This window comes from Sebastes fasciatus, chromosome 6 (assembly GCF_043250625.1).
Source record: "Sebastes fasciatus isolate fSebFas1 chromosome 6, fSebFas1.pri, whole genome shotgun sequence".
NCBI lineage: Eukaryota > Metazoa > Chordata > Actinopteri > Perciformes > Sebastidae > Sebastes > Sebastes fasciatus.
The window spans coordinates 28,832,379-28,857,377 of NC_133800.1; the positions used below are offsets into that span (position 1 = coordinate 28,832,379).

Consider the following 24,999-nt stretch of genomic DNA (forward strand, 5'->3'; position numbering starts at 1 on the left):
CTTTATTTTAAAAGTTCAATACAGTGGTTACACAAAGCACGTTAAGATTTTTTCAATACAAAAAACACAATCAGGGTCTGTTAAACAAATGTATAAAAAATCTGCCAATTTAGAGTTTTTGAGTTTTAAATTTCAATCATAGTCAAATAAAAAAAAATCATTATCTTTAAAATAAAAATATAAAAGGAGGGCATTCTTTTAAGCCATATATTTGTATGTATATAACATTTTGCTAAGATAGTAAATTAATTATGTATATTCCATCTGCCGAAAAACTAATTGTTAAACTTGATTACAAAATCAATGAGCACCTATTACGTCATCACTAGTCGACGCAGCCTGTCGTGCTGGCTCTAACCTAACAAGTTCATGCCAACTACATAAATACAATAAAAAACCCGCAGAAATCATGGCTTCAGACGATGCATTTAAAGTAAGTATAACTTGTTTGCTTTGCCGTTGTGTCCACGTATTTTTATCATTACTTTAAAGAACTAAATTACAGTTATATTATTAACGTACTGTGATTCGTGTGTTTGTATGTGTGCTCCAGGTGTCCTCCCTGAAAGGTAAAGTAGCTCTGGTAACAGGAGCCAGCTCAGGTATCGGAGCAGGAACCAGCATCCTGTTCGCTAAACTCGGAGCTCTGCTGGCTCTGAACGGCCGAGACGTGGAAAACCTCCAGAAAGTAGCCAAACAGTGCACCGACTGTGGAGCTGCTGAGGTAACTAACTCTCACACTGAGCTGTACACTAGTATGTCACTTAACATAACTAGAGTACAAACACTACTGGACTATCTGCACTACCTTAAACTTAAAACACGCACTATCTGGACTATCTGCATCTATCTGCAACCACCTCTCCTAACCACTTGTGCACTTTAAACTTTAAACTTACTTTACACTATATCCCATATACCATTTTATAGACTGCACATACTGTCAGTTTGAAAGGTTGAGGAGATAACCATGGAGGAAGTGAAACCTACGATCACAATAGTCACTCTCATGACTCTTACTCACATTTGGCTCACTTATATAGTGAATTAAATAGTGAAAATAAACTATTCCCCATGTTTCTCCACTATTTTCCACCCCTGGTTGAGAACCACCACTCTGTGACTCGGGGTGATTTAACTGCCCAGTATTACCAAAAAGCATAGAAAGAATCCGAATATAGAGAGGACAAATAACACGTGAAATCTACTTAGATTTTCTCATTTGCTTTGGCTCAATTCTTGAGAATTATTTTATTAAGTTCAAATCTCCGAACGATTAGTTTGTTGTTCACAACAGATTTGTATTTCTCATTCATTCAAGCAAATTGAATGTGTTTTGGCACATGTGTGCAAAAGAGTCAGTACAATTGTCTACAATTTGCACAATAACCACTTGCTGATCAAAACTGATGAGTTAATTCTCCGTGAAATTTTCATACTCTTCACAGCTTCTTAACATTCTTTCATCATTTGAGCCGTCACATGCAAAATGATCCATTCAATTATAAACATCTGTCAATCCATTAACATTTTGTGGCAAATCTTCTGTTCACTGTATGTCTTTACATGAAAGACCAAAGGTGAAGTTTCTGTTTACAGTACATGTAACACATGGCTACACAAATACATTTACTGTGTACATACACATGTGCATATCTTCTGTCTGCGTACCACAGTATTCTACAGTATTGACTTTTTTCCAGTAAACTTTGACCTACTGTTGAAATGGGAATCTTTTAAAAGCTCAGTGCGATACACAGCAGCATTCAGCTAGACAGAACTGATATTATTGTGTAGTACAATAAGCAGTCAGTGTCAACAAAACAGAGATTTGTACATAAGAAACCAGGGTTGACTGCCATGGTGACAAAACGTCTATAAACATTTTGACCAGTACGGCTCACACGATGACAAAACAACTTTTCATTTTGGTGGTATCGGCCAGTTTACTGAAACCATAACTCGGTTTTTCCCATCAAACATTTGTATATCATATCATAAAAAAATTTATTGTTATAAGGATAAATAGCATGTAAAGGAAACTGATAGAGCTATGTGACCACGCCAACTCGCTTGAATATTATAAAAAAAAGCTCAGTATAATATCATAGACAGAATATCATGAATAAATTACAAGAATAAATTAATCTACACAATCTAAATATAGTGGAGGATCCCGATAGAATATTAGAATAAATTCTAAGAAGCAACCCAACAGCAGTTCTTCATTCAACACCTCAGGACTCAGTTTGTAATGTGTGAATCCACTGTGCTTCCCTCTGTTAGTAGAAGTCTGTCCTTATCACCACCCCTCTTTAAAGGATGCATTCACATATGGATCCTATTATGTAACTATGTATTCTCTTTCCCGATTGGTGTTTGTGCCTCACCTGTGTGTATGAAATTGCCATTACTGCTAGAGTGATTACGCTGATGATGATGATGATGATGATGATGATGATGGCTTCTAGCTGAAACGTAGCGTTCGTTTTTTGCCCACAGTAAACAAAAAAAAGACCCTTTATCTGTGAGTGCCGGTGCTTTGTTTCTTCTGTCCCTGCCACTACCGAGCTACATTCCACTGCTATCATTGAGCCCCTATGCATTGTGGGAGGAGTACATAGCTTATTTTAAGCATGTTTTTAAATTTAAGCATATTTAGAAACACTTTACCTTTTAGGGTAAAAATACATTTAATTTGTTTCATGTCAAATGGTCATATGCCACATGGATGTAAATAGATGGAGATAATATAAAGTGCCCATTTTTGATAGTGACATACATGTTAACACATACAATTACATTTCAAAACATGCAAACAATCTTACTTTATCATCCAAACATTACTGCCTTTAATAAAGTGATTTGTTCAGTACTGCCTGAAAACGTTTTTGAAACCTGAAAATGTCTTTAAAGTCAGCACATGAAACCATTGAGTGTCTGTTTGTTTTATTAGCCTCTGCTTGTTCCTGGAGACCTGACTGATGAGGAGACGGTGAAGAAGACCGTGGAGCAAACCATCGCTCACTTCGGCAGGCTGGATATCCTCATTAACAGCGCTGGGATTCTGGCCATGGGCAGCATAGAGACAACCGACCTGGCTCAGTATGACAAGATCATGAACATCAATGTCAGGTAGGAGTCCAAACACCTGACGTCATATCATTATAGAGACGAGTTAGTGCTGAGACAACAGTAGTACAGAGTGTAGCTGGATGAGGTAAAGAGGTAATTTGATGGAAAAGAGGATTTAATAAAAAAATATCATATTTGCTGTTTTAGTATGAATCTCACTTTATGCATAGTATGTGTATACATGTTTGACTAAATCTAGATGTGGCTTTTTTTAACACTGTATGGATACACTATACGTGTAAAATAATAACTTTATTTATATAGCACATTTAAAAACAGAGTTTACAAAGTGCTTTGACAGATAAAGCAAAACAAAAGTAGGATACAAAGTATTAAAACAACAGAAAGCAAACAGTAAGGCCAAACAAAAGCAGGACCAAACTATGGTAACATTTAAACACATATTAAACAGAAGATAAAAACAATAAAAAAAACATAAAAATTAAATAAATACAAACAAAAAGCAATAAAAGCAATAAAAAACGAAACAATAAAAAGACGATAAAAAAGAAGACCTCGCATAAAAGCAAGTCTATAAAAATGGGTTTTAAGAAGTCTTAAAAACGTTTTGCTTCATATTCCAGAACCGTTTACCACCTGACTCAACTCTGTGTGCCCCACCTGATCAAGACCAAAGGCTCCATCGTCAATGTGTCCAGTATCAATGGACAGAGATCAGTGGGTATCACACAGCTGGCCACATGTTTAAAACTAAACCCACTACATGCCTTTTAAGAGTTGTGACACACTGTTTTCTCTCTGTAGTTCCCCGGTGTGCTGGCCTATTGCATGTCCAAGGCCGCCGTTGATCAGTTCACACGTTGTACAGCACTTGGTGAGCGAGCCATCTTTCTCCTTCTACTGTATCTTCAGCTTTGTAAAACTTCACAATATAAATAACATGACTCCTTTTTATTTCAGAGCTGGCACCAAAGCAAGTCAGAGTGAACTCTGTCTGGTAAGTGTTTCAATGAAAAAATATTTTTTTATTTTGTTAACTTCCTTCATATTTCGATGTATATATTATACAGTTAACACATATCCAATGAATTCCTGATTTAAAAGCATCGATGTCAGTTGTTTTTGTTGGAAATTAAATTTGTAATGCCCCATATGTTGTATCATTGCTCCTGCTGCATTTCTTCAGCCCTGGTGTGATCATCACAGATGTCCACAAGAGAGCAGGACTAGATGAGAACCAGTATGCCCAGGTAACACACCATGTCAAGACTGCGTGTTACCATAAGCCGTATGAACATAAAACTATGTGGAGAGCTTCTGGACGAGCCGAAGCATAGCACAGGGGAGGGGTGATGAGAACCAGGGTGCTATAATACAATGTTTACGTCCTTTTTGTAAAATAATTAATGAACTGTTTGTCAGAACCTTTTTAATTTGAGAACAAATATAATTAATGAAACATTATTTACAATTTTATGAATCATTTCCAGAAGAATTAAATGCTCAGACGAATGCTGTGATATGCGTAAATAATAAAATAATAATTTAATTAGTAATAATAATGGTCCAAAATGATGTAAAATTCCAGTTTTAAGTCAAAAAGTTTCACATTTTCTTGGGGGAGGACCCCCAAACCCAATATCTAGTATCTTTTATTCGCTATCGAAATTCAGAATGTGTCTCTGTATAATATGTAGGATCATACTGACTGGGACACTGCTCCTAAAACCTGAATGATACTTTACTATAGGCTACAAACAACACAGGAAAGCACTTTAACTATTAACACTAAACACACCACCTTAACCCTATAATGTTCCAGTTTGAATATTGTTAGAGTATTATAGGCCTACTATAGAAGATGCATAACACAAGTATAATAATATAGCAATAAAATCAAGGCTGATTATGACTGACACAGTATAACATCCTTAAAGAAATAATAAATAAATAGGAATAAGTCACATGCGATTGCGGATACCGGCCGACACACACGCCAACATGTGAATAAGAGAGTACTGGCTCTTACTTTTTTTCCACTTCCAGCACTGACTAAAACGGATGTATGCCTTCATCCTGGCATCTGATAGCACAGAAGACAATAGTGTAAGCCAGTCAGCGATATATCAGAGTAACACTTTGTGTCTGTCGATCTTTCTCACCACCAGTTTCTAGTAAAGTGTAAGCAGACTCACGCCCTCGGTCGACCCGGCGAGGTGGAGGAAGTGGCCCAGAGCATCGCCTTCCTCGCGTCCGATGCCGCCAGCTTCATCACCGGAGTCAACCTACCCATCGACGGGGGCCGCCATGCAATGTGCCCGAGATGAGATCATGTATGCTAAGATACAGCAGTCTGCCAATATAGTTCTTTTAAACTCTAAGTGTGCCTGTGTTTTTGTATCAGGAATCCCCCCCTGTAGCTAACTAAAACCGATCAGTTGTTAGAAAAACAAACATTACCTCAAGGATACAATTTTTCTCCCATGTTTACAATGTTGGTAGCTGTCAGGATTTAACAGTGTGAAATCAATAGAAGGAAGCTAAAAACACGCCGCCTCAAGTAGGCAGTTTAAATGCATTTGTTTCCTCTATTTCGCTACGACATTTGATGAAAAAGAACTGAAAGCTGCTTATCAACATATGTTTCAGACTTTTATTGAATTACCTGTTGAGTCGTTTGACTTCATTCACGCAGCATAAAATGTCTGTACAGACCAAACAGTTAGCTCATGTACTGTGGTAGTGTTGTGTGTTGTAAGAAATCCTCTGAGTTTATACATTGGCCGGACCAACCGCCATCGCTGCACCTTTGAGTGACAAATGACTTCAGCTCCGTACTTAAAGGTTCCCTGTGGAGTTTTTGCCCTGTAGTAGCATTATGGAGCAATCTTTCTATGTATGGGTTTTGTTTATCTTATGCACACATGCAAGCACATGGATGACACGATACACATTACTGACGGTTTCACACTATTCAACTGATCTACAGGTGGTAGTAACACACAAAGATACGCTGCTATGCAATTCTATTTTGAATCCATGCCAGAAAGGCAGCAGTGCTTATCCAACAGTCGTCCCTGGGTATGAGCGGCTCCAGGAGGTCGCCTGCCTGAATCTTCTCCCCGGTCCAGGCCTTGAAGCTCACAGCCCTGGATGAAGGTTGCAGGGAGGGTCCTGCTGCCCACACAGGTGTGTTGAGGCAGTGAATGGTGATGTGCTGCACAGCCTCGGTGCTCAAAAGGTGGATGAAGTTCATCTGGATACGACCCACTCCCATCTCCAACTATAAAGCAAGAATTTATGTTTCTCAAATAATCATAATCCAGAAAATAAATTGGTTGGCTACCAATGGATTCCTTAGATGTTTTAGTTTCATATGATGACAGTATCTTCACTCTAGCTTTAAAAATGAACCCGCTACAACCTCCGAAAGATCGATTGCATTAATGCAGCCCTACTTTTAAGTATGATTGTCTGTCCCCATTATTCCAGTGTGCCTAGAAGCACAAGGCAAAGCCTTGTGCAAAGCACACTGGTCTATTATTCGACGGGCTTATTTCTTATTCTTCATCTTCCGCCACAAAGTTGAGATGCAGCTCAGACGCTATCCCATCTTGGATGACCTACCAATCCTGCAGAAACCTCCTTATTGTAAACCTAGCTAGGAAAGCCATCCATGCTCTGAATGCTCCAGGTCTCTAGTTTGTGGTCAAGTTTCAAAATGGGAACTAACATCATCACACATGAATACAGATGGGCTATTGGAGCTCAGGAGGTAGACACAAACACACACACAAGGCATGGTCCAAGGTAGCTTTGGAGCTTCTTTCCTAGGAAGTCGGAGGTTGAGAGTGACAACATTTACTTGTCCTTGATTTACTTTTACGGTTTTGTAAGGTAGTTTATTCTTTGGAATATCACCCACCACAAGTAGTGATTACCCAATGACATTCAACATCTCTGTCCTCTATCTATATCTATATATATATATGTTTTTTCCCCACACTTGCGTTGTGTTGTTGTACGCTTGTTTAATCTGTTTTCATGGCATTATTTGTGCTTTCCCGAATAACCAATTCGGATCCCGGTAGATCCCAAATATAAAAAGAGTTGTCTTTACTTTGCTGTGATGTTCATGACAACAGTTATTGTCTCTTTATCTGGATGGTTGTATTTTTTTTAATTCTAAACACTTTTAGACAAGATAGAATTATAATAAATATGTAGCACCAAAATAATCAGTTTGTAGCTAAATGTCTGCAAAGAACTTCAGCTACTGCAAAAATCTGTGCCATCATGAAGGTGAATTCATAAACTTTAACACACATGCACATGCCCACACGGGTTCCCATTTAGTGTTTTGACAGTTCTGTGTAAGTCACGCCTGCTTTGAGTAAAATAGATCACTGTGTGCTTGGCAGGACTTTTAGGAGAAGGTGTGTCTCAAGAAAAGAATGTTTTTCTTAATACTTCTTTCTCATGGGAACATGTGTGGGCATGTGTGTGTGTCCTTGTGTGAACTGATTGTGTACGTGTGTGTGTGTGTGTGCACTAATTGTGTAAGTGTGTGTGTGTGTGTGTGTGCACTGATTGTGTAAGTATATTATAAGTGTGCCTGTATCATAGAAATCTAATCCTAAATCTAATTCTAGTTGTAGTTCTTTTCTCCCTCTTCTCACCTGCCCAATTGCTAATTTAGTAATTTCTTCCTGACACTCCTTTATCTCAAGAGTGACTTATTCCAATGCTTATTTAGCACCTCACTCCATCACGCTGTTTCGTACACAATAGTATACTTATTTAAGCAACTATTGTTTCAGAACTCATTTATTCCTTTCAGTGGTCCACAGACAATCGTACCCCGTCCACCAGATCACACTGAGTGCCAATCCGGTATAGGATATAGAGTACGACCTTCTTGCCAGTGATCAGAATACACTCACACACACACACCCTCAGTGCAAGAGGAAATGCGTCTTCTCTACCAGGTCACGTTTAGGTGACGGTCCAGGACAGATGTGCAACTCCTCCTCACCAAAGCCGTAGCTCTGTCTTCAATCACACTCACCAACACACACACTGGTTCTTACCTACTCCAACTATCCTGTAAATCCTTGACCTATTTCTAGATTACAGCCCCTCAGGTGAAGAAACAAGAACTATTCTATATTCTACAGACAGATTACCCCGAACTGCCTCCTTTCCTGAGTGCCAAGGCTGCCTATTAGAATACTTATCCCATCTTGGATGACCTGCCAATCCTGCAGAAACCTCCTTATTGTAAACCTAGCTAGGAAAGCCATCCATGCTCTGAATGCTCCAGGTCTCTAGTTTGTGGTCAAGTTTCAAAATGGGGACTAACATCATCACACATGAATACAGATGGGCTATTGGAGCTCAGGAGGTAGACACAAACACACAAACAAGGTGTGGTTCAAGGTAGCTTTGGAGCTTCTTTTCCTAGGAAGACAGAGGTTGAGAGTATATATATATACATTTTCCCAGCATTTAGTTTGTGACTTTGTTTTTGGGCTTGAGATCTCCGGTATATACATTTTGGTGGTTTTTGGTTTAAGTTAGACACTTCTGAGTTTAGACGGTTGAGCTGGGTGCGACGGCCCACTGCATGGCTGGCCCAGCAACTTCCCCTTCTTTTGTTCATTTAACCGGGATCTCCAACCTTTTGTTTACTCAGTTACATTTTTTATAGTTACTTTTGTCCTGATTTAAAATAAATTGATTGTTATATAGCCTTTGTTTGTCTGAGAGGCCGTAACATATTTGGGGGCTCGTTCACGCGTTTTTTTCCCACACTTGCGTTGTGTTTTTGTACGCTTGTTTAATCTGTTTTCATCGCATCATTTGTGCTTTCCCGAATAACCAATTCGGAAATGGGTACATCCCTAATATAAATAAAGTTGTCTTTACTTTGCTATGATGTTCATGACAACAGTTATTGTCTCTTTATCTGGATAGTTATATTGTTTTAATTCTAAACACTTTTAGACAAGATAGAATTATAATAAATATATAGCACCAAAATAATCAGTTTGTAGCTAAATGTCTGCAAAGAACTTCAGCTACTGCAAAAAATACGTGTTGTCATGAAGGTGAATTCATAAACTTTAACACACATGCACATGCCCACACAGGTTCCCATTTAGTGTTTTGACAGTTGTGTAAGTCACGCCTGCTTTGAGTAAAATAGATAACTGTGCTTGGCAGGACTTTTAGGAGAAGGTGTGTCTCAAGAAAAGAATGTTTTTCTTAATACCTCTTTCTCATGGGAACAAATGTCTGGGCGTGTGTGTCCTTGTGTGAACTGACTGTGTAAGTGTGTGTGTGTGTGTGTGTGTGTGTGTGTGTGTGCACTGATTGTGTAAGTATATTATAAGTGTGCCTGTATCATAGAAATCTAATCCTAAATCTAATTCTAGTTGTAGTTCTTTTCTCCCTCTTCTCACCTGCCCAATTGCTAATTTAGTAATTTCTTCCTGACACTCCTTTATCTCAAGAGTGTCTTATTCCAATGCTTATTTAGCACCTCACTCCATCACGCTGTTTCGTACACAATAGTATACTTATTTAAGCAACTATTGTTTCAGAACTCATTTATTCCTTTCAGTGGTCCACAGACAATCGTACCCCGTCCACCAGATCACACTGAGTGCCAATCCGGTATAGGATATAGAGTACGACCTTCTTGCCAGTGATCAGAATACACTCACACACACACACCCTCAGTGCAAGAGGAAATGCGTCTTCTCTACCAGGTCACGTTTAGGTGACGGTCCAGGACAGATGTGCAACTCCTCCTCACCAAAGCCGTAGCTCTGTCTTCAATCACACTCACCAACACACACACTGGTTCTTACCTACTCCAACTATCCTGTAAATCCTTGACCTATTTCTAGATTACAGCCCCTCAGGTGAAGAAACAAGAACTATTCTATATTCTACAGACAGATTACCCCGAACTGCCTCCTTTCCTGAGTGCCAAGGCTGCCTATTAGAATACTTATCCCATCTTGGATGACCTGCCAATCCTGCAGAAACCTCCTTATTGTAAACCTAGCTAGGAAAGCCATCCATGCTCTGAATGCTCCAGGTCTCTAGTTTGTGGTCAAGTTTCAAAATGGGGACTAACATCATCACACATGAATACAGATGGGCTATTGGAGCTCAGGAGGTAGACACAAACACACAAACAAGGTGTGGTTCAAGGTAGCTTTGGAGCTTCTTTTCCTAGGAAGACAGAGGTTGAGAGTATATATATATACATTTTCCCAGCATTTAGTTTGTGACTTTGTTTTTGGGCTTGAGATCTCCGGTATATACATTTTGGTGGTTTTTGGTTTAAGTTAGACACTTCTGAGTTTAGACGGTTGAGCTGGGTGCGACGGCCCACTGCATGGCTGGCCCAGCAACTTCCCCTTCTTTTGTTCATTTAACCGGGATCTCCAACCTTTTGTTTACTCAGTTACATTTTTTATAGTTACTTTTGTCCTGATTTAAAATAAATTGATTGTTATATAGCCTTTGTTTGTCTGAGAGGCCGTAACATATTTGGGGGCTCGTTCACGCGTTTTTTTCCCACACTTGCGTTGTGTTTTTGTACGCTTGTTTAATCTGTTTTCATCGCATCATTTGTGCTTTCCCGAATAACCAATTCGGAAATGGGTACATCCCTAATATAAATAAAGTTGTCTTTACTTTGCTATGATGTTCATGACAACAGTTATTGTCTCTTTATCTGGATGGTTATATTGTTTTAATTCTAAACACTTTTAGACAAGATAGAATTCTAATAAATATATAGCACCAAAATAATCAGTTTGTAGCTAAATGTCTGCAAAGAACTTCAGCTACTGCAAAAAATACGTGTTGTCATGAAGGTGAATTCATAAACTTTAACACACATGCACATGCCCACACAGGTTCCCATTTAGTGTTTTGACAGTTGTGTAAGTCACGCCTGCTTTGAGTAAAATAGATAACTGTGCTTGGCAGGACTTTTAGGAGAAGGTGTGTCTCAAGAAAAAAATGTTTTTCTTAATACCTCTTTCTCATGGGAACAAATGTCTGGGCGTGTGTGTCCTTGTGTGAACTGACTGTGTAAGTGTGTGTGTGTGTGTGTGTGTGTGTGTGTGTGTGTGTGTGTGTGTGTGTGTGTGTGTGTGTGTGTGTGTGCACTGATTGTGTAAGTATATTATAAGTGTGCCTGTATCATAGAAATCTAATCCTAAATCTAATTCTAGTTGTAGTTCTTTTCTCCCTCTTCTCACCTGCCCAATTGCTAATTTAGTAATTTCTTCCTGACACTCCTTTATCTCAAGAGTGTCTTATTCCAATGCTTATTTAGCACCTCACTTCATCACGCTGTTTCGTACACAATAGTATACTTATTTAAGCAACTATTGTTTCAGAACTCATTTATTCCTTTCAGTGGTCCACAGACAATCGTACCCCGTCCACCAGATCACACTGAGTGCCAATCCGGTATAGGATATAGAGTACGACCTTCTTGCCAGTGATCAGAATACACTCACACACACACACCCTCAGTGCAAGAGGAAATGCGTCTTCTCTACCAGGTCACGTTTAGGTGACGGTCAAGGACAGGTGTGCAACTCCTCCTCACCAAAGCCGGAGCTCTGTCTTCAATCACACTCACCAACACACACACTAGTTCTTACCTACTCCAACTATCCTGTAAATCCTTGACCTATTTCTAGATTACAGCCCCTCAGGTGAAGAAACAAGAACTATTCTATATTACGTTAAACGACTTTTTATGACTTGTTTTATATTATATTATACTATGACTTTTTTCATGAAATTTTCCGACATACTATATTATGATTTTATGTTTCTACTTTTTTTCGGAATACTATACTGACTTTTTTCCATGAAATTCTTCGGCGTACTATTCTATGACTTTTATGACTTATCGGCATTCTATACTATGACTCTTTTTTGTGAATTTTTTCAACATACTATACCATGATTCTTTTTGGTGAAATTTCCGGCATGCTATACTATGACTTTTTTTCATGAAATTTTCCGACATGCTATAAAATTACTTTTTTTCATGAAATTTTTCGACATGCTATAAAATTACTTTTTTTCATGAAATTTTTCGACATGCTATAAAATTACTTTTTTTCATGAAATTTTTCAACAAACTATACCATGATTCTTTTTGGTGAAATTTCCGGCATGCTATACTATGACTTTTTTTCATGAAATTTTCCGACATGCTATAAAATTACTTTTTTTCATGAAATTTTTCGACATGCTATAAAATTACTTTTTTTCATGAAATTTTTCGACATGCTATAAAATTACTTTTTTTCATGAAATTTTTCAACAAACTATACTATGAAATTTTTTCAACATACTATACTATGACTTTTTTTCATGACATTTTTCGACAAACCATACTATGACTTTTTTTTCATGACATTTTTCGACATACTATACTATGACTTTTTTCATAAATTTTTCGACATGCTATAAAATTACTTTTTTCATGAAATTTTTCGACATCCTATACTATGACTTTTTTTCCTGAAATTTTTCGACATCCTATACTATGACTTCTTTTCATGAATTTTTTCGACATACTATACTGGGAATTTTTTTCCTGAAATTTTTCGACATGCTATAAAATTACTTTTTTTCATGAAATTTTTCAACATACTATAAAAATTACTTTTTTTCATGAAATTTTTCGACAAACCATGCTATGACTTTTTTTCATGAAATTTTTCGACATGCTATAAAATTACTTTTTTTCATGAAATTTTTCGACATGCTATAAAATTACTTTTTTTCATGAAATTTTTCGACATGCTATAAAATTACTTTTTTTCATGAAATTTTTCAACAAACTATACTATGACATTTTTTCAACATACTATACTATGACTTTTTTTCATGACATTTTTCGACAAACCATATTATGACTTTTTTTTCATGACATTTTTCGACATACTATACTATGACTTTTTTTCATAAATTTTTCGACGTGCTATACTATGACTTTTTTTCATGAAATTTTTCGACATGCTATAAAATTACTTTTTTTCATGAAATTTTTCGACATGCTATAAAATTACTTTTTTCATGAATTTTTTCGACATACTATACTGGGAATTTTTTTCCTGAAATTTTTCGACATGCTATAAAATTACTTTTTTTCATGAAATTTTTCGACATACTATACTATGACTTTTTTTCATGAAATTTTTCGACAAACCATACTATGACTTTTTTTCCTGAAATTTTTCGACATGCTATAAAATTAGTTTTTTTCATGAAATTTTTCGACATGCTATAAAATTACTTTTTTTCATGAAATTTTTCAACATGCTATAAAATTACTTTTTTTCATGAAATTTTTCGACATGCTATAAAATTACTTTTTTTCATGAAATTTTTCGACATGCTATAAAATTACTTTTTTTCATGAAATTTTTCAACATGCTATAAAATTACTTTTTTTCATTAACAATTTTCGACTTTTTTCATAAATATTTCAGGCTGACATGTTCTTCTGTCTGTCTGTCCCCATCTACCCCCTTTCAGTTCCCGGGACAGTGCCACTGCCGCACTACTGTACACACATGCATCTCTACACATAAACAGCGATATCTGTCTGAGAATAACTATAACAATGTTGAATATGAATAACGAATAATGTTGTGGGATTATTCCTTATTCCATGGGCTTATTTGGGATATATACATGATTAATAGATATGTTAAAAAAAAATGAAGCATTTGGATACTGATTTGGAGTTCGATTACCACGGCAAAGATCGAAGGTTTGAAGCATTCGGGTCAGCTCTACTGTCTTAACAAAATCACATTTTTATACAAGCATTTTCTAATAAGTATGAAACTACCTGTGCCTCAGCTACCTATGGACACTCTCCCGAGGTATACGTCATTGTCTGGTTCGCTCCCCATATACCCTGGACCATCTGACACTGGTCAGGCTTCTGCTCCTGCCTGCCTCTCTGTTCCCCTGCTGCGGAGACCTTCAGGACGGGTGTCACGAGTCCACCCGCAACAGATCCAAAGGACTGACACCGCTCCAGCAGTGCCTGTTGGGACACGGACCGGTGACCCATCAACGACACGTTCTGGAGAACCCAGCGGCTCTTGCTGTGAGCAATCTCTCTCCCACTCAAATGACAGATATGGACTGATTGTGAACATTTATTGGGACACTAGACATTTATTTCCTGATTATTGAGGGTTTGCAAGCAACATTTGCAGATAATCAGTGTTTGACAAAAACAAAAGGAAGCAAATAAAGGTACTAAAAAAGAAAAAAAAAGAAAACCTGAAACAAATGTGAAAAAAAAAGAAAGTTACTTTCCTGTATGTTAATGAAGTTTGTTAAAATGTCAAAATGTGCTACATGTGTTTTATGGTTAAATGGTTTAGATATTTCACAGTTTTGGAAGTACAAATATTGCAGGATTTTTGTATATCTATAATGTCTAGTATTTTGATAACATATGGTAGTTTGTCAGGCATTTATAACAGAATTGTTATTGAATAGGTATTTCCATTCATCTGGTTATATGATGTGTTATTGTTGATGTGTTATTGTTTCCATATTCACTCGATTGTCTCCTCTTTGTTTCAGTTTTAAGACTAGATTTATTTTTCTTAAACTCAGAAATGAGGACATTTCATCTGAAGAGGGGGAAGAATGTAAGATTAGATTTATTTTTGTAAAGACATGTTATACAGTGTACATATTGTATTCTGCTCTTTAAGTTAGAGATGGAGCTATATGGTTTGGCACACCTTGCGTGCTTGTGGGATGAGTGATGGTTAAGATTGGCGGAGGGATATGAAGTGATGTGCCACCTTTTGATTTGTCCTACGCTGAGTTGAGTAATTAAATGTGGATCCTGTTGAACAGACCAAGCTCTCCCTGTGCTCTTGTTCTACCCACAGCCCTACAGGAGTTTAATTCAGTTTAAAGCCTGCCTTACACAAACAACATAAATACCCAGAAGAAATCATGGCTTCAGACGATGCGTTTAAAGTAAGTCTACTTTGTTTGCTTTGCCAATTGGATATTGCATATTTGTATCATTACTTTTAAGAACTAAATTACAGTTAATTTATTCATCATAAAAAGCATACAGTGATTTGTGTTTGTGTTTGTATGTGTGCTCCAGGTGTCCTCCCTGAAAGGTAAAGTAGCTCTGGTAACAGGAGCCAGCTCAGGTATCGGAGCAGGAACCAGTCTGCTGTTCGCTAAACTCGGAGCTCTGCTGGCTCTGAACGGCCGCAACGTGGAAAACCTCCAGAAAGTAGCCAAACAGTGCACCGACTGTGGAGCTGCTGAGGTAACTAACTCTCACTCTGAGCTGTACACTAGTATGTCACTTAACATAACTAGAGTACAAACACTACTGGACTATCTGGACTATCTGCATCTATCTGCACAACCTGCAACCACCTCTCCTAACCACTGGTGCACTTCAAACTTTACACTACATCCCATATACCATTTTATAGACTGCACATATTACATCTATTTATTGTACACTACATTTTTTTATTGACGGACGGTACACTTTATGTCCATTCACTATGTATATTCTGTATTTCTATTTGTTATTGTTTTATAATCTTTTTATTACACCTGTACCTCTGTATCTGCGCTTTGCTGCTTTGACACCTGAATTTCCCCCCAGGGATTAATACAGGTTCATTTTACCTTATCTTATCTTATCTTTTCTTATCTTATCTTAACACGTTGACACTGTGCCAACGTTGTGGTTGAATGTGGTTCTTCGTGGACCAGGAGACGTTTGAATATGAAGAGTTATTAAGGTTCTACATCTTTAATGTGTTTTTTGAATGGAGTTTGGCGTGGCATCCTGTTTGTATAACTACGTAAACTTACAATCTCTAGAGCCTCATATTAAGTTGTCAGGGGGGAAATAAGTCAAAATGGCAGGGACCTCCATCTGAAAAGATTTTGGTTGTTATATATGATTAAAGGTCCCATATCATGCTCATTTTCAGGTTCATACTTGTATTTTGTGTTTCTACTAGAACATGTTTATACGCTATAATGTTCAAAACAACTTTTATTGTCCTCATACTGGCTGCCTGAATATACCTGTATTTACCCTCTGCCCTCTACCCTGTATTTTTAGGGCAATCCCAATATAATATCATAGACAGAATATTATGAATAAATTACAAGAATAAATTAATCTACACAATCTAAATAAAGTGGATGATCCCGATAGAATATTAGAATAAATTATGAGAAGCAACCCAACAGCAGTTCTTCATTCAACCCCTTAGGACTCAGTTTGTAATGTGTGAATCCACTGTGCTTCCCTCTGTAGAAGTAGAAGTCTGTCCTGATCACCACCCCTCTTTAAAGGATGCATTCACATATGGATCCTATTATGTAACTATGTATTCTCTTTCCCGATTGGTGTTTGTGCCTCACCTGTGTGTATGAAATTGCCATTACTGCTAGAGTGATTACGCTGATGGTGATGATGATGATGATGATGATGATGGCTTCTAGCTGAAACGTAGCGTTCGTTTTTTGCCCACAGTAAACAAAAAAAAGACCCTTTATCTGTGAGTGCCAGTGCTTTGTTTCTTCTGTCCTTGCCACTACCGAGCTACATTCCACTGCTATCATTGAGCCCCAATGCATTGTGGAAGGAGTACATAGCTTATTTTAAGCATGTTTTTAAACGTAGGCATATTTAGAAACACTTTACCTTTTTAGAGTAAAAAAATAATTGAATTTGTTTCATGTCAAATGGGCATATGTAAATAAATGTAAATACATGGAGACAATTTAAATTGAGAGTGACGTACACGTTAACACATACAATCACATTGCAAAACATGCAAACAATCTTACTTTATCATCCAAACATTACTGCCTTTCACAAAATGATTTGTTCAGTATTGTGTGAATACGTTTTTGAAACCTGTGCAAAAAAATGCCTTTAAAGTCAGAACATGAAACCATTGAGTGTCTGTGTGTGTTTTATTAGCCTCTGCTTGTTCCTGGAGACCTGACTGATGAGGAGACGGTGAAGAAGACCGTGGAGCAAACCATCGCTCACTTCGGCCGGCTGGATGTCCTCGTTAACAACGCTGGGATTCTGGCCATGGGCAGCATAGAGACCGCAGACCTGGCTCAGTATGACAAGATCATGAACATGAATGTCAGGTAGGAGTCCAGACACCTGACGTCATATCATTATAGAGACAAGTTAGTGCTGAGTCTACAGTAGTACAGAGTGTAGCTGGATATGTCAGATGAGATGGCTCTTAAATGTAGCGTTCAACTGGAAGTTGGCTAAAGTGATGTATGGATGTTTATCAAAAAGGATTTGGGATAGATGGAATATTTTTTTTAAGTTATAGCACCTGAAAAAACCCTGAAATTTCAATATTATTTGGACAAAAAAAACAACCAAATGTTTTGAGTGGAAGATAAATGGAGGTAATTTGATGGAAATTTAGGAAAAGAGCATTTTATTAAAAAAAGTCATACAGGTATTTGCTGTTTTCTGTGAATCTCATTGTATGCACAGTATGTGTATACATGCTTGACTTAATCTAGATATGGCTTTTTTTTAACACTGTATGGATACACTATATGTGTATAATAATAACTTTATTTATATAGCACCTTTTTTTAAAACAGAGTTTACAAAGTGCTTTGACAGATAAAGCAAAGCAAAAGCAGGATACAAAGCATTAAAACAACAGAAAGCCAAACAGTGAGGCCAACAAAAAGCAAATTAAGGTAAAATTTAAACACATATTAAACAGTAGATAAAAACAATAAAAAAAACATATAAATTAAATAAATACAAAGAAAAAGAAAAAAGCAATAAAAGCGATAAAAACGAAACAATAAAAAGACGATAAAAAAGAAGACCTCGCATAAAAGCAAGTCTATAAAAATGGGTTTTAAGAAGTCTTAAAAACTTTTGCTTCATATTCCAGAGCCGTTTACCACCTGACTCAACTCTGTGTGCCCCACCTGATCAAGACCAAAGGCTCCATCGTCAATGTGTCCAGTATCAATGGACAGAGATCAGTGGGTATCACACAGCTGGCCACATGTTTAAAACTAAACCCACTACATGTCTTTGAAGAGTTGTGACACACCGTTTTCTCTCTGTAGTTCCCCGGTGTGCTGGCCTATTGCATGTCCAAGGCCGCCGTTGATCAGTTCACACGTTGTACAGCACTTGGTGAGCGAGCCATCTTTCTCCTTCTACTGTATCTTCAGCTTTGTAAAACTTCACAATATAAATAACATGACTCCTTTTTATTTCAGAGCTGGCACCAAAGCAAGTCAGAGTGAACTCTGTCTGGTAAGTGTTTGAATTAAATTTATTGACCTCCTTCATATTTGGATATATACAGTACATTATATAGTTAACACATGTCCTATGAATTCCTGATTTAAAAGCATTGATGTCAGTTGTTTCTGTTGGAAATTCAATTTGTAATGCCCCATATGTTGTATCATTGCTCCTGCTGCATCTCTTCAGCCCTGGTGTGATCATCACAGACGTCCACAAGAGAGCAGGACTAGATGAGGACCAGTATGCCCAGGTAACACACCATGTCAAGACTGCATGTTGCCATGAGCCGTATGAACATAAAACTATGTGGAGAGCTTCTGGACGAGCCGAAGCATAGCACAGGGGAGGGGTGATGAGAACCAGGGTGCTATAATACAATGTTTACGTCGTTTTGGTAAAATAATTAGTGAACTGTTTGTCAGAACCTTTTTAATTTGAGAACAAATATAATTAATGAAACATTATTTACAATTTTTATGAATCTGCTGTTTTAGGGCAAACATTTCCAGAAGAATTAAATGCTCAGACGAAAGCTGTGATATGTGTAGATAATAAAATAATAATTTAATTAGTCATAATAATGGTCAAAAATGATGTAAAATTGCATAGTTTTAAGTCACAAAGCTTCACATTTTCTTGGGAGAGGATCCTAAACCCATTATCTAGTATCTTTTATTAGCTATCGAAATTCAGAATGTGTCTCTGTATAATATGTAGGATCATCCTGACTGGGACACTGCTCCTAAAACCTGAATGATACCGACTATAGGCTACAAATAACACTTACACTAAACACACCACCTTAACCCTATAATGTTCCAGTTTGAATATTGAATATTGAGTATTATAGGCCTACTATAGAAGATGCATAACACAAGTATAATAATATAGCAATAAAACCACAGCTGATTATGACTGAGACAGTATAACATCCTTAAAGAAATAATAAATAAATAGGAATAAGTCACATGCGATTGCGGATACCGGCCGACACACACGCCAACATGTGAATAAGAGAGTACTTGCACTTATTTTTTCCACTTCCAGCACTGACTAAAACAGATGTATTCCTTCATCCTGGCATCTGATAGCACAGAAGACAATAGTGTAAGCCAGTCAGCGATATATCAGAGTAACACTTTGTGTCTGTCGATCTTTCTCACCACCAGTTTCTAGTAAATAGTCAGCAGATTCACGCCCTCGGTCGACCCGGCGAGGTGGAGGAAGTGGCCCAGAGCATCGCCTTCCTGGCGTCCGACGCCGCCAGCTTCATCACCGGAATCAACCTACCCATCGACGGGGGCCGCAATGCAATGTGCCCATTTTGAGATCATGTATGTTAAGATACAGCAGTCTGCCAATAAAGTTCTTTTAAACTCTAAGTGTGCCTGTGTTTTTGTATCAGGAATCCCCCCCTGTAGCTAACTAAAACCGATCAGTTGTTAGAAAAACAAACATTACCTCAAGGATACAATTTTTCTCCCATGTTTACAATGTTGGTAGCTGTCAGGATTTAACAGTGAAATCAATAGAAGGAAGCTAAAAACACGCCGCCTCAAGTAGGCAGTTTAAATGCATTTGTTTCCTCTATTTCGCTACGACATTTGATGAAAAAGAACTGAAAGCTGCTTATCAACATATGTTTCAGACTTTTATTGAATTACCTGTTGAGTCGTTTGACTTCATTCACGCAGCATAAAATGTCTGTACAGACCAAACACTGTTAGCTCATGTACTGTGGTAGTGTTGTGTGTTGTAAGAAATCCTCTGAGTTTATAGATTGGCCGGACCAACCGCCATCGCTGCACCTTTGAGTGACGAATGCATAAACAGTAAATAATACGGTGTCCTAAAATACAGTTGATTGTCTAGGACGATTTAATTAGAATAAAAAAACAGACTGTAGAATCCTTAAAGCTCCTAAAAATATGACGTTGATGCCTGGTTTTGAACTGGAAAGCTAATCAGAATTTAAATAAAATTTAAATAGAATCCAACGTAGATAATAAAGGTTGCATACTTATAGACATTTTGACAGATACAAAAACTTAACTTATAGTGTCAGACAGTACAAAGAATATTGAAAACGTTTAGAATACTTGAAACCTTGAAAATATAATTTAATGAATTTGGCCTGCGTGTATATTTTTTTACAACCTTCCCTTTTTTTGGTAAAAAAGCGCAGACGTAGCTTTGCTGAGAAGCTGACAAGAGTTTATCATACGAGTGTCAACCGTTGCAGCACCAGGTGTCGCCTCTGTGTCATCCCAGATTATATCCGGTAACGTCTTGTTTTTGTCTGCGAGATGAAAGGTGCAGTACGAGGTAGCATCTTGACACACTTTTCTCGGGTTCACACTGTGGAAAGCTTGGATCCATTTTAACACGGACAGCACCACACAGCAGTTGTTTGTGTACGGATATCTGTATAAAAACGCGGGGCCTCTCGACACTAGACAGTCGGTTCAAAAAGACTTACCTGGAGACAGCGCGCCTGTGTGTCTGAGGCACACCGTATACCTGAATGAGTGATATGATGTTGAAACTGTATATGCCTAAAGGCTGTGGAACAATAACTATTGCACTTTATATTACAATATACAGTACATATACATGTATAAATAATACTTAAACATTAAAATACAAATTATTTCAATTGCAGATGTAAATGTTCCATATTTCTGTACAGATCACTTTTTAAAAACGTTCTAGGTTATCAGGGTATCAGGCCGCGAAGAAAATATGATACAACATGGTCCGAGAGATCATAATACTTCCTTCCAAAAAGGGGCATTCAGGTCTTGTATCACACAAAACAAGTCTCTGAAAAAAAGAAGCTTATTATTGTTTTCCATAGGCTGATTAGTGCTAGAAGTCTCTGCATTCTCAACGGGGCCTTCTCTCTCTGGCGCCCCCTCCTGGTTCTGCAGTCCAAGCATATTTTGCGGAGAGAAAACGGAGGTCCGTTGTTGTGGAAACCACAGAAGCGTTAGTCTCCTCCCGACAACCCTCCTCCATGCAGTCGCTCCTTTGAGGAGCATTCTCGGCCCCTCCTCAGGGCCCCCTATAAGAAGCACACGGGTCCGACCTCGAGGTGATAGCGTGCGCCGGGGTCTGTGGTCGGCAGGTTGTGCACGTCCACGATGGGGAGTAAGTTTGGGTCCTGGGTCTGGAAGATGAAGTGGGTCTGATGCCAACGGCCATCTTTGATCTGAAAGTGAAGGTTGTGTTAGATAGTTTTGGCGCAGGTTTTGAGATCACGTTTGTTTAATGAATGCACAAACAGAAATGTAAAAACAACGTCATGGAGTTACATGCAAGATTCTACAGATATAGTTACAGCACGTAACTACCCGTAAATAACAGAACTTGTTGTTTTTACATTACTTTTTGTGTGCTGATCTTGTGCACACATGCACGCACGTGCACTGATCTAGGGGTGGTAGTAGCACACAAAGATACGCTGCGATGCAATTCTACTTTGAATGCCATGCCGGAAAGGCAGCAGTGCTTACCCAACAGTCGTCCCTGGGTATGAGCGGCTCCAGGAGGTCGCCTGCCTGAATCTTCTCCCCCGTCCAGGCCTTGAAGCTCACAGCCCTAGATGAAGGTTGCAGGGAGGGTCCTGCTGCCCACACGGGTGTGTTGAGGCAGTGAATGGTGATGTGCTGCACAGCCTCGGTGCTCAAAAGGTGGATGAAGTTCATCTGGATACGACCCACTCCCATCTCCAACTATGAAGCAAGAATTTATGTTTAACAAATAAGCATAATTTAGAAAATAAATTGGCTGGCTACCAATGGATTCCTCAGGTGTTTTAGTTTCATATAATGCCAGTATCTTCACTCTAGCTTTAAAAATGAACCCGCTACAACCTCGGAAAGATCGATTGCGTTAATGCAGCCCTACTTTTAAGTATGATTGTCTGCCCCCATTATTTCATTTACAGTTTATGCAGGCATTGAGTCTTACTGTATTTGTGTTCTTATGCACTGTGATGTTTAATTGCAATATGCTATGGCTTATGTATAACTCCAAAACAAAAGAATAAAAGGCGAGATTAAGATCCTAGAGGTTTACGTGCCAGCTGAGCGTGCCTTTGATAGTGACTTGGCCAACAGGACTAAATGGGATCACTTATGGCAAGAATATCCATCAAGCCAGGAAATGAACAGCTGTGCAGCTTAATTTATACCATGATCAACATTCAACTCTAAGCTTTTCTATTTGATAACTTTCTCTACATGCACACAAGCAATCATGCATTTGATATTCATCCACTGTCTGCATAAAAAAGATCCCACAATTGTTTTGTTTTCAATCTAAGTTATGGATTTACGTTTCACTGGGTGTTTTGTCTAGCTGAAGCAAATAGCTAAATAAAGAAGTGATCCGAACCTTGGATACTGTGATCGGCTTCAGGCAAGTCTGTCCTCCACCAGTGAAGTTGCACATCACCTCAATAGTGTCAGCAGCGCAGCCGAGGTTTGGGTCGATCCAGTAAGTGCCTGCCAAAGAGCAGCAGCAGAGGAGGAAACGGCTCTTATTTAACAAGAACAGACTGGATATGTGCACAGAAATGACTAGGTAGTTCAAATGTCTCCTCACCATCGTGCATCCTCTGTTCACAGTTGTACAGGTCTCGGCAGATCCGTGCAGGGTTGTCACGGGTTCCCAGCGGGTTCTTAAGACTCTGGATCAGGGTGCTGAGATGCTGTAAGGTCTTGAAGATCTCTGTGCCCTGGTCTAACATGGGTGGGTCCATGCTCTGATAGTTCTGCTTCAGACATAAATGTTGGCATGACTGAAATGTAATTTCTATACATGTTTATCTTTTATTAGATCAGATTATGTTTTTGGCAGACTTTAGTTGGATCTTTAAATGGTTAAAGTTTATACAGACTCATTCAGATTAATAATACCCACGAGGGGCCCAGCGATCAACAGTGATTCCTTGCAATGAGCAAAGTTTCCCTCAAAACTAACCTCTGGCCTCATTGCAGCATGGGAATCGATGATGACTTGAAAGGCGGCACCAAGAGCCTCATTTCTCTAGCAAAGAAGACAGCAAGGCAATAAAGTAACCACAACCATGCCGTTTTATGATATACTATACTAAGACATTTTTATGACTTTATGACATTTTCCATGTTATTTTTCAACATACTATACAATGACTTTTTTTTCATATTTTCTACATACTATACTTTGACTTATGACTTTCAGCATACTATACCATGACTTTTTAAAAGACATTTTTCGACACACCATACTATGACATTTTTCATATTTTTCCACATACTATACTGTGACATTTTTTCATAATATTTTTCGACATACTATACTATGACATTTTCCTGAAATTTTTCGACATGCTATAAAATTACTTTTTTTCATGAAATTTTTCGACATACTATAATCTGACTCTTTTTGGTGAAATTTTTCGACATAAAAATTTCTATGACTTTTTTTCATACAATTTTTCCACATACTATACTATCACTTTTTTTCATGAAATCTTTCGACATACTATACTATGAAATTTTTTGACATACTATACTTTGACATTTATATGACTTTACATACTACCACCTCTTTATGACATTCTTATGGCATACTATACATGATGGTAACTTTTACTTCTTAGTTTGTACTAACATTTAATCATTCCCAAAACCCTGACTTGACAATAAAGAGAAACAAACTTACAAGTGAGAGGACAGAACTGGGAAGACCCTGAAAACCAAAGAGAAAAGCCTGTATTATATGCACCATGTATACTGACACATTTGCTGTTTTTATTGTTGGCACTTTTGTCAGTGTATTTGTATTCAGAAAACCATTCTGTAAATCCTGATTGGTGGGTTCTGCCATTCTCATTCAATATGCAGATAAGAACAGAAACGCTCATGAACGCACAGCAAAATAAAGCATCTGGCTGACATCTATTTGAATCAGATCACAGTGGATAACAAGCAGGTATAAGTAGTTAAATCATTCTCTAAATAACACACTTGATATGCTCACAGTTTAATTAGGGTGTACATGCACAAATGAGTGTTCCCTCTTCAAATGACTTTCCAGCAGACTAGATGGTGCACTCACAGCCGAGTACTTTTTTTTTCAATGTAACTTTGGAATCTGAATTATGAAAACACTTGTTTGCATCAGTACATTTTATACTTTTATGAATGCACAGTAGAGACAAAACACTAGTCTGCTCTGTGCACTGTGAATCAGTCAGTCAATCAGTGTGTTCCACTCTTTTTTCCTTTTGAAATGAGCTCTCATTGATTTCTGGAAAAAGTTTGGAGAACCTCTTTTAACCAAGCACAATTCTCTTTTGTGATTTTTTTTGTTCCTGTGTTCAGACACTGAAATATAGACTGAATTACATAAAACGAAAATCATTCATACAAAATGAAGAACTTACTGGTGGTCCAGGTGGTCCACTGGGGCCACGAAATCCCTGAAAAATTGCATCACCACATTATCCTTCAAATTAT

The 24,999-nt window shown here is 37.8% G+C and overlaps 3 protein-coding genes across 6 annotated transcripts in view; 2 read left to right on the plus strand and 1 right to left on the minus strand.

Annotated features, from left to right (window-relative positions):
• The first annotated feature begins 288 nt into the window (after positions 1–288).
• Positions 289–5,477, plus strand: LOC141769692 (3-oxoacyl-[acyl-carrier-protein] reductase FabG-like). Its single transcript, XM_074639017.1, has 8 exons — positions 289–433; positions 554–724; positions 2,957–3,135; positions 3,720–3,813; positions 3,901–3,970; positions 4,057–4,093; positions 4,283–4,346; positions 5,265–5,477. The coding sequence occupies exons 1-8, from the start codon at positions 410–412 to the stop codon at positions 5,421–5,423; spliced, it is 798 nt and encodes a 265-aa protein (XP_074495118.1). The 5' UTR covers positions 289–409; the 3' UTR covers positions 5,424–5,477.
• An 8,773-nt stretch (positions 5,478–14,250) lies between these two features.
• LOC141769693 (3-oxoacyl-[acyl-carrier-protein] reductase FabG-like) lies at positions 14,251–19,875 on the plus strand. Of its 2 annotated transcripts, XM_074639019.1 has the most exons (9): positions 14,251–14,269; positions 15,075–15,165; positions 15,302–15,472; positions 17,162–17,340; positions 18,126–18,219; positions 18,307–18,376; positions 18,463–18,499; positions 18,680–18,743; positions 19,663–19,875. In XM_074639019.1, exons 2-9 carry the CDS (start codon positions 15,142–15,144, stop codon positions 19,819–19,821), a joined length of 798 nt encoding a protein of 265 aa, XP_074495120.1. In that variant the 5' UTR covers positions 14,251–14,269; positions 15,075–15,141; the 3' UTR covers positions 19,822–19,875. The 2 variants fall into 2 exon arrangements, with proteins under 2 accessions (XP_074495120.1, XP_074495119.1); XM_074639018.1 differs by lacking the exon at positions 14,251–14,269 and having other exon boundaries at positions 15,002–15,165.
• A 256-nt stretch (positions 19,876–20,131) lies between these two features.
• Positions 20,132–24,999, minus strand: part of col27a1b (collagen, type XXVII, alpha 1b) — an 84,292-nt gene continuing 79,424 nt past the window's right edge. Inside the window, exons 55-61 of one of the 3 annotated variants that reach the window (XM_074639015.1) lie at positions 24,927–24,962; positions 24,203–24,229; positions 23,480–23,545; positions 23,102–23,270; positions 22,892–23,001; positions 22,009–22,227; positions 20,132–21,704 (exon numbers count right to left, since the gene is read on the minus strand). In XM_074639015.1, the coding sequence (XP_074495116.1) occupies positions 21,558–21,704; positions 22,009–22,227; positions 22,892–23,001; positions 23,102–23,270; positions 23,480–23,545; positions 24,203–24,229; positions 24,927–24,962 (774 nt within the window). In that variant the 3' untranslated portion in view covers positions 20,132–21,557. Of the gene's footprint in view, positions 21,705–22,008; positions 22,228–22,891; positions 23,002–23,101; positions 23,274–23,479; positions 23,546–24,202; positions 24,230–24,926; positions 24,963–24,999 lie in introns of all 3 variants that reach the window. The other 2 variants (XM_074639014.1, XM_074639016.1) reach the window with 2 other exon arrangements.

Bases quoted from the DNA above. Each gene is read 5' to 3' on its own strand.
- LOC141769692 (XM_074639017.1), top strand. From the start codon at position 410: ATGGCTTCAGACGATGCATTTAAA. The intron at 3,136-3,719 runs GTAGGAGTCCAA...TTCATATTCCAG, and splicing joins ATCATGAACATCAATGTCAG to AACCGTTTACCACCTGACTC. The intron at 4,347-5,264 runs GTAACACACCAT...TCTCACCACCAG, and splicing joins ATGAGAACCAGTATGCCCAG to TTTCTAGTAAAGTGTAAGCA.
- LOC141769693 (XM_074639019.1), top strand. From the start codon at position 15,142: ATGGCTTCAGACGATGCGTTTAAA. The intron at 15,473-17,161 runs GTAACTAACTCT...GTGTTTTATTAG, and splicing joins CCGACTGTGGAGCTGCTGAG to CCTCTGCTTGTTCCTGGAGA. The intron at 18,744-19,662 runs GTAACACACCAT...TCTCACCACCAG, and splicing joins ATGAGGACCAGTATGCCCAG to TTTCTAGTAAATAGTCAGCA.